The sequence below is a fragment of the Herpailurus yagouaroundi genome, unplaced genomic scaffold, assembly GCF_014898765.1.
Source record: "Herpailurus yagouaroundi ecotype Mexico unplaced genomic scaffold, PumYag 29, whole genome shotgun sequence".
Taxonomy (NCBI): domain Eukaryota; kingdom Metazoa; phylum Chordata; class Mammalia; order Carnivora; family Felidae; genus Herpailurus; species Herpailurus yagouaroundi.
The window spans coordinates 29,531,890-29,547,043 of NW_024412377.1; the positions used below are offsets into that span (position 1 = coordinate 29,531,890).

The 15,154-nt window shown below is 36.4% G+C and overlaps 1 protein-coding gene across 9 annotated transcripts in view; it reads right to left on the minus strand.

Moving 5' to 3' along the window:
- The window catches only part of CPLANE1 (ciliogenesis and planar polarity effector complex subunit 1), a 127,405-nt gene that overhangs the window by 40,170 nt on the left and 72,081 nt on the right, over nucleotides 1-15,154 (minus strand). For 8 of the 9 annotated variants that reach the window (XM_040495591.1, XM_040495600.1, XM_040495577.1 and 5 more), the window contains 9 exons: nucleotides 14,611-14,693; nucleotides 13,805-13,884; nucleotides 12,638-12,715; nucleotides 7,802-7,994; nucleotides 6,132-6,425; nucleotides 5,173-5,943; nucleotides 3,573-3,739; nucleotides 2,063-2,195; nucleotides 1,129-1,183 (listed from right to left, as the gene is read on the minus strand). In XM_040495591.1, the coding sequence (XP_040351525.1) occupies nucleotides 1,129-1,183; nucleotides 2,063-2,195; nucleotides 3,573-3,739; nucleotides 5,173-5,943; nucleotides 6,132-6,425; nucleotides 7,802-7,994; nucleotides 12,638-12,715; nucleotides 13,805-13,884; nucleotides 14,611-14,693 (1,854 nt within the window). The remainder of the gene's footprint in view (nucleotides 1-1,128; nucleotides 1,184-2,062; nucleotides 2,196-3,572; nucleotides 3,740-5,172; nucleotides 5,944-6,131; nucleotides 6,426-7,801; nucleotides 7,995-12,637; nucleotides 12,716-13,804; nucleotides 13,885-14,610; nucleotides 14,694-15,154) is intronic. The other variant, XM_040495586.1, reaches the window with a different exon arrangement.

Consider the following 15,154-nt stretch of genomic DNA (forward strand, 5'->3'; position numbering starts at 1 on the left):
AAAGAAAGAAAGAAAGAAAGAAAGAAAGAAAGAAAGAAAGAAAGAAAAGAAAAGAAAAGAAAAGAAAAGAAAAAACCCAAACCACTGTTAAGAATGAAAAAGAAACTGGTTTTAAGACAAGTGAGTGGGAAAGAATGCTAAACGGATTAGCAAGCTAGGCAAGCAGGTCAGTTAGGAAAAAAAAAAACTGCTTGGTTTAGGCACACAGAAGCTTGATGCAGGGCAGTGATAACAAAGAGAGGGAGGACCACATCAAGGACTGAGTGAAGGAGTGGGACAACAAAGGTGAGGGGTAAACCAAGGGTGACTTTCAAGGTAAAAATCTTCACCGATCAAGTGAATGGTGACATCACTAATGCCAAGATGCCAGTTTAAAATTTGGACATGTTAAGTTTAAGGTTAAAGTAGAAAAGAAAGATGAGGGAGGGTAGATGTGTCTTTGAGTATCATTTGAGTGTAGCTGAAGTCCTAAGAGTGACCGTTTGTGTGTATGAAAATTACTAAGGAGAAAGCCCTGGGGAATACATGCATTTGGTGGCAAGAGGTAAACTGACCAACTAAAGAAAGAAGAGAATTTACTATCTTCTAAGCAAGTACTCTTTTCTGAACTGATTCCTTACTTTAATGTGCATGTATTTTCTATGAGGAATTCGACAGGCATGTTCTTCCATAATTTCCTTTTAGGCCTTATATATCAGTATCTTATTTGAGATTCTAATTAATTGCACTGCTATACGGTAGAGATCAGCAGGTTTTTTCTGTAAAGGGCAAGATAATAAATATTTCGGCTTTGCATTCTATGTGGCTCCTCTTGCAACAAGTGAACCTTGCTGCAGTGCAGAATCTGTCACAATGTGTAAATAAATAGGCATGGCTGTGTTTTAATAAAACTTGATTTACAAAACAGGCATGGTCTGGATCTGGCCTGTGGGCCATAGTTTGTCAACCACTGCTCTACCGGATAACACATCAAAACACAACGCGCGCACGCACACACACACACACACACACATACTCAATCTTGTCAAAGATAAACTGAAAATAACTGTCTCATTTTTATACACATAATTCTAGAAAGCTGATTTTAACTTTGAACTGAGATACTACATTAATCATGCTTATACATACCAAAAGGAATGTCAAAATCATCCAAAGGCTGGGAACCACCATGTTCTTGTTGCTCCTAAATGAATCCCCAAATGATCAATCTTGTAACTCAAAGACATTCATTATTTGGGGGGCAGCGGGGGTGGGGGGAAGCAAACATTCAATAGCTAAGAGAATTGTTGAATTTTTAGGTATAGATTTGAAACCTATCCTAGAAATATTTATTTACTCTATCAAAGTAACTCTACGAAGGAGTTCACAAAACTCACAAGTCAAACAATAAAAAAGAACATTACTAATTTAATGCAGTTACTAAACTGCAATGTTCTCTACTGCAGAGCAGTTTTAACACTCAAATGGTAACCCACCATATCAAAACTGCTCAGGAAGTCAACATTTTTACTAAGTGCCTCCCCACATGCTCTTGAGGACTTAGTGAAGTGTGCTTTTAAAAAATCCTTATAAACAAAACTGTTCATGTTTATTTAATTTGTTGCAAAAATAAGTAAAGTCATCAAAGTTAGAAGGAATGTTTGAAAAGATCTGACTTAAATATATAGGTTACATAACAAACCTATGTGTGGGAAATGCTGGAGGCATCTAAAAGAGATTAAACTGTATTAGGAGCAACCCAAAGAACATATATGGTATGCATTAAGAGATCAGAGAAAAAAGCAAGGAGTGATTAAATACAAGAAAGTCACACCGGCAGATGCTCTACACTATAGTTTTTGATTTACCACCAACTTGCTTTTCACATTTGCAACTGTATGTCCACTGTTCCATGAAGGGATGCAGCAAGGTTTATGTATCTGCTTCACATCTTAAATGATGTAAAGATTCTCCTAGTCACAATCAGAAGCTTCGGCAATCAGAAGACTAGATAAACCACAGAGACATTCCAAACTCTGTGTACATGCAAAGCAGGGAAGAATGTATAGCAGTTTTTCTGTACCTTGGATTTCATAACTATTTCTGAATCATTATCATTAACAATGGAACTCTCTGGTTGGAAAGCCACACTTGGTTTTCTCCTTAGCTTCTCTGATATTTTTTCTTGCAGCTCTTTCTCAGCTCGTCGTCTTTGTCTGTTAAATAGCATAAAATATGTTTTTACTGTTTTAGTAACATCAGTTTTTTACTTATATCATGCTATACAGGGAGACAGTTATCAAAATTATGTCAATAAATTATTTTCAATGGTATATAATTAAATTAGCAGGATACTCTGCTAGAACACAAGCAAATATAAGCAAATGTCAGGGACACACGAAAGCTGTTTCTAGTTCCTCAACTACTGAACTTTTTCTGGAATCTCAGGTCAGAGTCATACCTTTTAGGTAATTTTCAAACTCTCTTTTCTGCAGACTCTAAGCTGACCTCAGAAGCCCTGTGGGATACCTCCACTGACCCTTTTGAAGAAGTTAAGCACACTTTAGTGACCTTGAAATCCCAGCAAGGAGGAAAGAAGGCCCAAAAAAGTCAAGAAGACGACTTATTTTGAAGAGGGAATACCTGAAAAAGATGGAAGGAAGGAACTATTTCTGGAAAAAGGGCACTGGTATCAGATTTTAGGGTCTGATAAATGTGAAATTTTAAAAATATTTTCTGGACTCAATACACAATACACAATGTGTAAAAAAATCCTTATAAACAAAACTGTTCATGTTTATTTAATAACCTACCAGTCAATACATTTTTGAATACCCATTATGAATAAAACATTATAAATGTTCTTTATTAGAAGTCATAGCCTTGCTTTTTTACATGCATGTTTCTTAGTGTCCTGAAACAAGTCACATCACTTACCCCCCTGCTCCTTATGTAAGAATCTGGAGGATATGGTAAGATGAATTAACAATATTACTTCAGTGTATTAGATAGTACATGGAATATTGCATGAGACACCAAATGTTTATCCTACAAAATAAAACTGCTCATAATGTTACAGAAAAATGTAAAAGAATCTTCTGGCCTAAGAAATCCAGTAAGGGGGCGCCTGGGTGGCTCAGTCAGTTAAGCCTCCGACTTCAGCTCAGGTCATGATCTCGTGGTTTGTGAGTTCGAGCTCCGTGTCGGGCTCTGTGCTGACAGCTCAGAGCCTGGAGCCTGCTTCAGATTCTGTGTCTCCCTCTCCCTCTGCCCCTCCCCTGCTCACACTCTGACTCTATCTTTCAATAATAAATAAACGTTAAAAACATTAAAAAAAAAAAAAAAGAAATCCAGTAAGGAATTCCTTAATAAAATGGAAAAAATAACAGTATTTATCTGTCACAATATAGTAATTTTCCTCATCACAAGAAGTGTTCAAATGCATGACACTTGATATGAAAATAGAATATTCAATTGTGTACAGGCTGGGAGGTTGAACCAGATAACTTTCACTTTTCTAACTATATTTTTTCAACTAATAATAAATTTGCAGATAAGTGATAGTCTCAAATAAAATTCCACTTAAAACTTGCCTTTTTTTACTGTCCTTTCCTTGTCTCACTTCAGATGGTTCTATTTTGACCTTTAGAAGCCGAAGGTGTCCAAAATCGCCTTGTTCAAATAAATTAGGTGCTAGTTTCCCTTGGCTTTGTTTGAATGCAATGAGGTTCTCAAGGGGAATAAGTTGTGGGTTTTTGTACTATAAGAAATAAAGCATAATAATTGAAAGTTATAAACCTCAATTATGTAATACATTAAAAATTTTTGAGAAAAACCTTTGTTTAAATTAAAATGTGAGAGACAGAACATGTCAAAGATAACAAATTGATTTGGACTTGTAAAACGAGTAACTAGAGCTTAAAGAATAAATAAGTTTAGAGTGCTAGAAATTCCAGCTGGGTCCTCCTACTTCAGAAGCTAAGCTAGAAGTCCTCACCTTCTTAATTTCTATTCTATGTTAAAAATCTTATAAATAAAATACATAATGTCTATCATTTGACTTAAAATTCTTTGGAACAGGGAGGATACAGACAAGTAGAGGTTATGGATGGGATAGATTAACAGTGTGTTGACAAATATTGATGTCAGATGATAGAACTTGGTTCATTATACTGTTCTAATAAAAAAAAATTTCTTTAAATCCCCCTCAAAATGTCTACTTTTCTGTACCTTTAATCCTTTTTGTTCATAATATGTTCAGAAAAAAAGGCAGCATGATAAGTACTTCTAAAGAGTGACCATTTCTTTTCCCAGTACTATCTTCAAATCTTAAAAGTGTACCAGAGAATTTCAATTACCTTCCTAAGACAGTACTACTGACTTAAAAAATTAGAGCGTAAACAATTTGAATTTCATAAACTAAAGCTTACAACTTTAAAGGGGATTTTGTGGGTTTATAAACATTTAACCTCTTAACTACTTTAAAAATACACCATTATGTACAACTACTTACAGACCTGGGCCTATTTAACAATTTTAAACTGTAACATATTTGAAGGCAATCATATCACAATTACTAGGAATGTTAAATAATATATGTGTGCACACTTGTACGTGTGCTCTCCCTTTCTCTATACACACACACACACACACACACACCTTTACCCATATGAACAAGAATACCGATCATTTTATTTTACTTATTTCTTGTCTGAGCAGAAGAAATACCTATGAAAAAGTCTGACAAATTCTAGTATTGGTATACAAGACAGATCCAAAAGCTTTAAAATACCTAATTACCATTTTAAACTGGATTTTTATGTTATTTCCAATAACAGAAGCATTAGTTTTATTTAAAAAATTTTAGAAGCATTATTTTTAAAAAAGAAATGTGGAAAGCCATAAGAGACTCTTCAATACAGAGAACAAACTGAGGTGTTGGGTGGGGGGATGGGCTAAATGGACAAGGGGCATTAAGGACACTTGTTGGGATGAGCACTGGGTGTCACATGTAAGTGATGAATCACTAAATTCTACTCCTGAAATCATTACTACATTATCTGTTAACTTGGATTTAAATAAAATTTAAAAATTAAAAAAAAAAAAAAAAGGAATGTAGTGTAATTGCACGTAAAGGATTTATGGTATGAAAAATGCAGGACTGCTTTTGCATCACTCTGCCACAATCATTACCGTATTTTCCGGGGATAGGCATGAATGAAGTAATGAAAGCCTTGGGTATTTTCTTTCTTCTGCTACAGTTCTCATAGGTATTGAGGGAATTTTTACTGATGCTGTTGAGGCAGAGGAAAATATATAAGGAGGCTTAAGTTGCAGGTGCAATAATGGAAGTCCGAAGGAATTCTGAGGCCATATTTCAAGGGACTCTGGCTTAACATCAAGTAGTTTTTCTGGTTTTACAAACACTGAAGAGTCCTGTTGAGATGTCAAATTTTCATGTCCAACACACTGATCCACGTTCACACGCTTAGGGATTTCTGTAATTACAGATTCTGCCCATTTCTTCTGCTCCATTGCTTTTTTTGTGGCTTCAGTATTATACTGGCTCAAATTCAGATGGGGCACTGAAGTCATGTGCATTGCTTTCTGTAGCAATGGAGGCTGGAAGGAATCAGATAATCCCCAAGCCTCTCTGGGCTGTGGCGGGGGCCTGAAGGGAACTTGTGGGGCTCTTCCTGTATGGAAAGAAAGGGGCTTAAATTCATGCTTAGGCTGAAACTGAAGCAAAGGAAAACCATCACCAGGCCTGAAGGTTTTTGCAGCTGGGATTAGTCTAGGTGTCTTCAGAATGGTAGAAGATGGGGACAAAAGGTAGAGGGCAGTACTTCCAGCAGGAGCTGAAGACAGTGCAGGAGTTGGTAAGCTTTGAGATGCTGGAGTTAATCCTGTATTCTGAGGTGGGCCTTCTGACTCACATAAAGGAATACTCCCATGTGGTATATTCTAGAAGAGAAAAAAAGCTATTATGTAAGTTTAGACTATATTACAAAAGTCTTATTTTGTTAATGATGTGCAAAGTGTTTTGAAGGGGGTGGAATGTAATAAGTGCTAAAAAGTTATTTGCTCAAATCACAAAAAGCCAAAAACTGAGCTACTAGAACCATTTTTAATGATATTTTTAAATGTATTACCTGCACATTTCCATTACTATTTTGATCATCCTGCACAATTCCTTTATGGCAGTGTGGACTCTTCTCACCAGGCTCTCTGGTATACTCTCCCATGGACTGTGGCTTAATAAAAGATTTCTCCTTAAAATTTCTACTGGTGTCATCAACATCACTACTCCCTCTTGTGGGGTTTGATACTTGGCTTCCCACCAAACGAACAGGCTGAGACTGCTGTAGAAGTTGATGTATATCTGGGAGGTTGGCAAAGGATGATCCTACTATTTGCATTAGGCTCATGAAGTTGATCTGTTGCAGCTAGAATAAAATAAAATTTAAACCTTTTAAAATATAATGAAAAGAATCTAAAGAATCACCAACAATCATCTGAGTATTTCACAACAGTCATACTTTTAGTGTTTGTTTGTTTGTTTATTTTTGAGAGATAGAATCAGAGCATGAGCAGGACAGGGGCAGAAAAAGATGGAGACACAGAATCTAAAGCAGGCTCCAGGCTCTGAGCTGTCAGCACAGAGTATGACATGGGGCTCAAACTCACAGAGTTGTGAGATCATGACCTGAGCCAAAGTCGGCTAAGCCAGCTGAGCCACACCCAAGCACTCCCACAACAGTCATACTTTTGTCTTAGTATCTGTCAGACCCATGAATGCTGAGCAGGAAGCAAAGCTGGGAGAGATTCTTTTTAAAGGAAGAAAAGAATAGCTCCCCGCTTTCAAGAAGCTGTCAACTGGAAATATAAAATCATAATGAGACTTGGGACTATCAATAAAGCAGTTTACATAAACATCCCGGGGACCATAAAGTAGTGATCTGATGGGATGAAATGAGGATAATTAAAGAAGTCCTAAAATGAGTGTGTTGTGACCAGGTTTTTAGTAGAAAAAAAAGCAAAGATTAGCAAACAGGTGAAGAATGAAGAATTCCATAGAAAGGCTAACTAGGTGAAAGGCAAAGGCATGCACCAGTGGTTGATAAACTCTGCTGCACATTAGAATCACCTGAGAAGCATTTAAAAATCCCCACGGCCACGCCACACCACACAGCAATAAAATCAGATTATCTGGGGATTAGTATTTTTTAAGATGACAAGGTGATTTCAGGATGCAGAAAAGCCTAGGAACCACTAGCACAAACACTGGCTTAAATGGCAAGGGAAATTAATAGCAGCTATAATGAGGACAGGTGAGTGTGTTAGTTCTCAAACTTTAGCATGATTCAGAATCACCTAGGGGACTTAAAGCACTCTTTGCTGAGCCCCATCCCAGAGCTTCTGATTTCAACAGGTCTGGAATGGGGGCCTGAGAATTTGTATTTCTAACATCTAAGTGATGCTGATGCTCCTGATCCAGGGACCACACTCTGGGAACCACTGGACCCGTGAGAGTATGATGGGAAAAGAGGGAAGGTAAAAACTGGCTGTGGGTCCTTCAAGCCCAATAGAAGAATTTGTACTTAATGAAACACACCAGTAGGGAAACACCACAGGTTAAAAAAATACAGGTTCCCTCCAATTATTAAAAAATAATACAGGAGCACTGAGTGCCCAAGCAGAGAAACCCTGCAACTTAATTTCAACTTGTCCGTTTCTAGTTTCTAAAAGTTTGTTCATATTTCAAACCCTTACATATGTATCACACATGTCGATTTACTTATTTATATGGATATGTACTTACCTGAACTAATTTAAACATTTCATCTTGGAGCATCTGCCTCACAGAATCTGAAGAATCTGGTAATTGAGCCCTGGGTTCATTTCTCTGGGTCTGCTGTGGTGTTGGCATAGGTGTTTGTGAAGACACACTGACTCCATTTGATATGAAAGGTGGAACTGAGGAAGACGGATCTTTAAATGCAGAGATCTGGCCACTGTGTGGAAGCGTGTAAATAAAAAACACAATCAAGAAAAAAAAACAAATTAGTTGTCTACAATCTGAATATTTTGATCACCTTTTCTTTCTACTTTAAGGCTTTCTGGAAGTTTTCAGGAAATTTAAACCCTAACGCCTATCACTGTGTACTCTTCAGCCACCAGACACATTTGTCATCAGCACAGTGACTCGTATGAATGCCGTTTCATTAAGGGAGATATAATGTCTAGTCAGCCACGGTCCCTTCCCTATGGTGTTACAATCCAGGAAAGTTCACACATTTATTAGTTTCCTGGTCCCTGCATGCATCTGAGTTTGAGACCTGTGCAATTATTCTGATTAGCTATACCAGAAATATTTTTTGTCACTAAATTTAATGATCCAGAATGGAATTAAAACTAGAGAAAATATGGGTTACAAAAAGTGCTTAATTCTAAGATGAGTAGAGCAAACTCCTCTTTATCATCATTAAATGTGAAATGACAGTATTATAAACATTTCATTTCCAAACAAATCCCAAAGTTTATAATTAAATGCTAACAAAAAATGCTTACTTAGGAATAAAAGTTAAAGATCAAAATAAATTTTTGGTTTTTTTTAATAAAATATGTGGGGATGATTCCTTAAATACAGTAGGTACTCAAATGTTTTCTAAGGAAATTGATTTCATAAACTAAGGGAGCAGGCCTATTATATCCAAATAAATTGACCATGTCTCTAAAAAGAAAAGAACATATTAAGTTGCAGTTAGATTATTTGGGTGCACATTCATTCCCTGTCAGCAATAATATTTGTCTTTTATCAAACGTAATACTAATAAGCTCAATAACAAAACTTTACTTGGAAAATTCATGAAAAACAGGCATTACGACTGACTTGCTTTTTTTAAGACAACTTTACTGGCCTTTGTTTCCAAAAAGTAGCAAAGAGATAAATTCTAGTAACAGCGAAGTTTTCTAAAGTAAGACTATGCTATGTTACCCCATTCAGCAAGATTTCTAAGCACTAAAAACATACTGCAGTCTCTGTAAAAGAAGTTTAAAAGACAGAACTGGATGAATCTGTTCTATGAGAGAATTAAAAGCATTTCATACACTATTAGAAATCTGTTAGAGGATGAACATAGGCAACTTTAAGTAATGTATCCACTACAGTTAACCTTTCAACAAGGGGGTAGGAGCAACAACCCCTGTGCAGTTGAAAATCCACATATAACTTGACTCCTTAGAAACATAACTACTAATAGCCTACTACTGTTGACCAGAAACCCTGCCAATTACATAAATGGTCAATTAACACATACTTTGTATGTTATATGTATTGCATACTATATTCTTATAATAAAGTAAGCTAGAGAAAAGACAATGTTATTAAGAAAATCATAATTCTTGGTGCAATTGTGAATTGGATCAGTTTCTTTGTCTTTCTGTTGCTTCATTATTAGTGTTTAAGAATGCAACTGATTTCTGTACATTAACTTTGTATCCTGCGACTTTGCTCAATTCATGTATCAGTTCTAGCAGACTTTTGGTGGAGTCTATCGGGTTTTCCATGTATAGTATCATCTCATCAGCAAAAAGTGAAAGCTTAACTTCATCTTTGCCAATTTTGACGCCTTTGATTTCCTTTTGTTGTCTGATTGCTGATGCTAGAACCTCCAACACTATGTTAAACAACAGCGGTGAGAGTGGGCATCCCTGTTGTGTTCCTGATCTCAGGGAGAAAGCTCTCAGTTTTTCCCCACTGAGGATGGTATTAGCTGTGGGCTTTTCATAAATGGCTCTTATGATGTTTAAGTATGTTCCTTCTATCCCGACTTTCTCGAGGGTTTTTATTAAGAAAGGATGCTGAATTTTGTCAAATGCTTTTTCTGCATCGATTGACAGGATCATATGGTTCTTATCTTTTCTTTTATTAATGTGATGTATCACATTGACTGATTTATGAATGTGGAACCAGCCCTGCAGCCCAGGAATGAATCCCACTTGACCATGGTGAATAATTCTTTTTATATGCTGTCGAATTAGATTTGCTAGTATTGTATTGAGAATTTTTGCATCCATCTTCATCAGGGATATTGGCCTGTAGTTCTCTTTTTTTGCTGGGTCTCTGTCTGATTTAGGAATCAAAGTAATGCTGACTTCATAGAATGAGTCTGGAAGTTTTCCTTCCCTTTCTATTTTTTGGAACAGCTTGAGAAGGATACGTATTATCTCTGCTTTCAATGTCTGGTAGAATTCCCCAGGGAAGCCATCTGGTCCTGGACTCTTATCTGTTGGGAGATTTTTGATAACTGATTCAATTTCTTCACTGATTATGGGTCTGCCCAAGATGTAAAAGATCTGTATGCTGAAAACTATACAAAGCTTATGAAGGAAATTGAAGAAGATACAAAGAAATGGAAAAACATTCTGTGTTCATGGATTGGAAGAATATCGTTAAAATGTCAGTACTACCCAAAGCTATCTACACACTCAATGCAATCTCAATCAAAATTGTACCAGCATTATTCTCAAAGCTAGAACAAGCAATCCTAAAATTTGTATGGAACCACAAAAGACCCCAAATAGCCAAAGCAGGAGGCATCACAATCCCAGACTTTAGCCTCTACTACAAAGCTGTCATCATCAAGACAGCATGGTATTGGCACAAAAACAGACACATAGACCAAGAGAATAGAATAGAGACTCCAGAATTGGAACCACAAGTATGGCCAACTAATCTTTGACAAAGCAGGAAAGAATATCCAATGGAAAAAAGACCGTCTCTTTGACAAATGGTGCTGGGAGAACTGGACAGCAACATGCAGAAGAATGAAACTGGGCCACTTTCTTACACCATTCATAAAAATAAACTCAAAATGGATGAAAGACCTAAATGTAAGACAGGAAGCCATCAAAATCCTTGAGAAGAAAGCAAAACCTCTTTGACCTTGGCCGCAGCAACTCTTACCCAACACATCTCCAGAGGCAAGGGAATTAAAAGCAAAAATGAATTATTGAGACCTCATGAAGATAAAAAGCTTCTGCACTTCAAAGGAAACAATCAACAAAACTAAAAGGCAACCAACGGAATGGGAAAAGATATTTGCAAATGACATATCGGATAAAGGGCTAGTATCCAAGATCTATAAAGAACTCACCAAACTCCATACCCGAAAAAACAGACAATCCAGTGAAGAAATGGGCAGAAAACATGAATAGACACTTCTCTAAAGAAGACATCCAGATGGCCAACAGGCACATGAGAAGATGCTCAATGTCACTCCTCATCAGGGAAATACAAATCAAAACCACACTGAGATACCACCTCACACCAGTCAGAGTGGCTAAAATGAACAAACCAGGAAACTATAGATGCTGGAGAGGATGTGGAGAAACAGGAACTCTCTTGCACTGCTAGTGGGAATGCAAACTGGTGCAGCCGCTCTAGAAAACAGTATGGAGGTTTCTCAAAAAATTAAAAATAGACCTACCCTACGACCCAGCAATTGCACTACTAGGAATTTACCCAAGGGACACAGGAGTGTTGATGCATAGGGGCACTCGTACCCCAATGTTTATAACAGCACTCTCAACAATAGCGAAATTATGGAAAGAGCCTAAATGTCCATCAACTGATGAATGGATAAAGAAATTGTGGTTTATATACACAATGGAATACTACTTGGCAATGAGAACGAATGAAATATGGCCTTTTGTAGCAACGTGGATGGAACTGGAGAGTGTTATGCTAAGTGAAATAAGTCATACAGAGAAAGACAGATACTGCATGTTTTCACTCTTATGTGGATCCTGAGAAACTTAATAGAAGACCATGGGGGAGGGGAAGGAAAAAAAATAAGTTAGAGAGAGAGAGTGGGAGAGAGCCAAACCATAAGAGACTCTTAAAAACTGAAAACTGAGGATTGATGGGGGGTGGGAGGGTGGGTGATGGGCATTGAGGAGGGCACCTGTTGGGATGAGCACTGGGTGTTGTATGGAAACCAATTTGACAATAAATTTCATATTAAAAAAATCATAAGAAAAATAAATTTATAGTACTGTACTATATTCATCAAAAAAATTTTGCGTGTAATGTGACTTGAGTGACTCAAACCCATATTGTCCAAGGGTTAATTGTACCTTTTTTTCCAGAAAAGATTGTTCTAGAATAGTTCTTGTATATCTTTGAAACACAACTGTTAGAGGAAAATCTTTTTTTTTTTTTTAATTTTTTTTAAACGTTTATTTATTACTGAAAGGCAGAGAGAGACAGAGCGTGAGCAGGGGAGGGGCAGAGGGAGAGGGAGAGGGAGACACAGAATCTGAATCAGGCTCCAGTCTCTGAGCTGTCAGCACAGAGCCCGACTCGGGGCTCGAACTCACAAACCACAAGATCATGACCTGAACCGAAATCACGCTTAACCGACTGAGCCACCCAGGCGTCCCTAGAGGAAAATCTTTCAATAATAAACTTAAAGGTGTCAGAAATGTGTACCTACGTTCCTCTTTCAATGCTTCGTGTTGCTTTCATTTTACTGTTTTTAGTCAAAACATTCAGTAATTATTTCAAAATAGCACAGTAGGCATTGTTTCATTCTCTTATCTATTTGTAAAACATGATTACATCAAAAGGGTATAAGTATACAGAAATTCTTACCTAGAAATTTCTGAACTTGTATCTACACAAAATGAATAAGTAGCGGTGTGTTCAGGATTTGAAAAGGTTTCGATCATACTATAATTAAAGATTAGTAATTGATTAGGAAGATATTCTTCACATTTTCTAAGGTACAGGTGATCTAATGCTCAGCCATCTAAGAGTCTAAATATTCTCTAACTCTCTATAATGCTTAGCTCATAATTACAGTCTGTTTACATTTGTCTCCATAGCAATTAGTAACAGATTCAAATAAAAAGCAAAGAATATGTCAGGATAGCTGAACATATAATTTGAACACTGTTGACTGCCCAGGAGAAATAGAAGAGTCTGAAATGAGGCAAAATGAGGTTAGCTGGGACCTCAAATTCTACCTCTGGCAGAGGGAGACATTTTGCTCAGGAACACTCCTAAGCCCCTAATACATTTGGAAACTGTAAAGACTAGTTTTTTATTAGTAGAAATATCTATATTACTTGTAAAGGCACATCACATTTAATATATCTTTTTGGCTAACTGTCCACAGAAATGAACAAAATTTGAATATTGAGAAGAGAAAGAAAATCTAATCATGTTGCCTCTCTTACCCAAGGTAGTTCTAAAATTCTAAAACTTCAAAAATTCTAAAAATTAAGAAATGTTCCACCTGCAACAGGTAAAAATTGCTTTTAGCTCTCCTTGAAGCAATTATATGGTAGCCAGCAGAATAGCCCTATAGTGTGAGGTAATCATACCACAACAGTAAACAATTATACACACATATTGATTCATAATGGTTCTTCATTTGATCCAACAAAAATGGAACCAGTATGACAAGGTGTTTCCCTAATTAGCAACTGAACAAACTCTGGTCTATTTACAGCTATATTTTACTTTGATAAAGCTAATCATGATGGGAGAACAAAAGCCACTTCAGATATCATTTATTTCATTCTACCAAGAGTTAGAAGTCTGTAACATCTACTAAAGATCAGAATTTACCATTGCTATAAATTGAAGTTAAATTTCACTAGGAACACAATATCACCATAAATTTTATATTGCAAATTAGGAGAAAAATAACCTCTTCATCAAATGAATCCCAGATGAATCCTTAAGAGCAATGAGCCTCTTTTACTGAGGTAAACAAGACAGTAATAATCACTTCCTTACTTTCTTCCCCCTTACCCTTTCTGTCCAGTTGATTTTTTCTCCATACATGTCTCCAATGGTTCTTCCCTTGGACACTGAACCTCTCCTGTGGAATGCTGTTAAAATTAATAGTACCCCGAAAAAAAAAAAGAGGTCAAATAAATAGGTATTACTCTCTTAGGTGTCTGGAGTTTCACATTAGCCACTTGGCCCGGAGTAACAACAGTCTAAAAGCAAGCGAGAAATCACACATTAAAATGAACTGCCAATGCTGCTCTGATCAGATTTTTAACCATGTGAACTGCCTTTGGCCCATCACCCTGAGCCACTGAGCACAGTAAAGTACAAAGACAAATAATGCCAGTGCAAATTATTTACACTACACTTACAAATACACTGTAAATTACATACACCCATCGCTACATGATTAATAAGTACATTTGGAAAACTAAGCATTTTTAAAGGAAATTTTTCAATAATTAGAAATGTCTGTGTTCCACCTGGAAATGCAGTGCACTGAGTTTTGAGAAAACAAAGAATACATAAAAGTGATATAAGTGCAAAGACTGCATATTACAGCTGAATTGTACATTTTGAATATACAACACTTCCATTATTCTTAATTAATTTGCTAAGCAGTTTATGAAATAAAATTTTCATTGCCTGAAATTATTAGACATCTTATGAATGACAGGATTTCAGTGAAAGAAAAATGCTGCATGCCTGGTGATTCTCTACAACCCACAATGTACTTTTAAAAAGATTGTAGCCTTGGTTGGATGCATTAAACAAAAACACATAAGTATAATTTAAATAACATTATCCACTATTTATTGACTTACTTCTTCTAAATGCTGCGGTAAAGTCTGCATGTAAATGGCAATATGGGAACTTTTAAGATTTCCAATAGGCTCTTTGCTAACTTCTATAGGGAAACAAGGAGGAAGAGAAAAGGGACCATTTGAAAAAAAACAGTTTACTTTTTAGAAGGTTCAGAAATATTACAGGAAACATGTATAATGGCAGAAATGTTTTCTAACCCCCTTATAAAATGTTCTTTAAAAACACATGGAGACAACCTCTCTTCAAGTGAATCCCAGATGAGCCTTGAAACACCTCAGATAAGCATACTTAACGCCATGCTAAAGCTCTGAGAGTTTCTGTTTTAACAAAGACTGCCAAGGAAAGGCTCATAGAATTGGTTCACAAAATGAAGAGGCCCATGATAACTACATAAGCAAGGCAAAAGGCCCAAGAATTATAAATTCGGGTTTTGAGTTAATATGTTCAACATTTTATAAATATTATACTCTCTTTTAACTTTTGGTTTTAAGCTATTATAAACATACTAATTTAGATAGAAGACTAAATAAGTTATCCCAGATA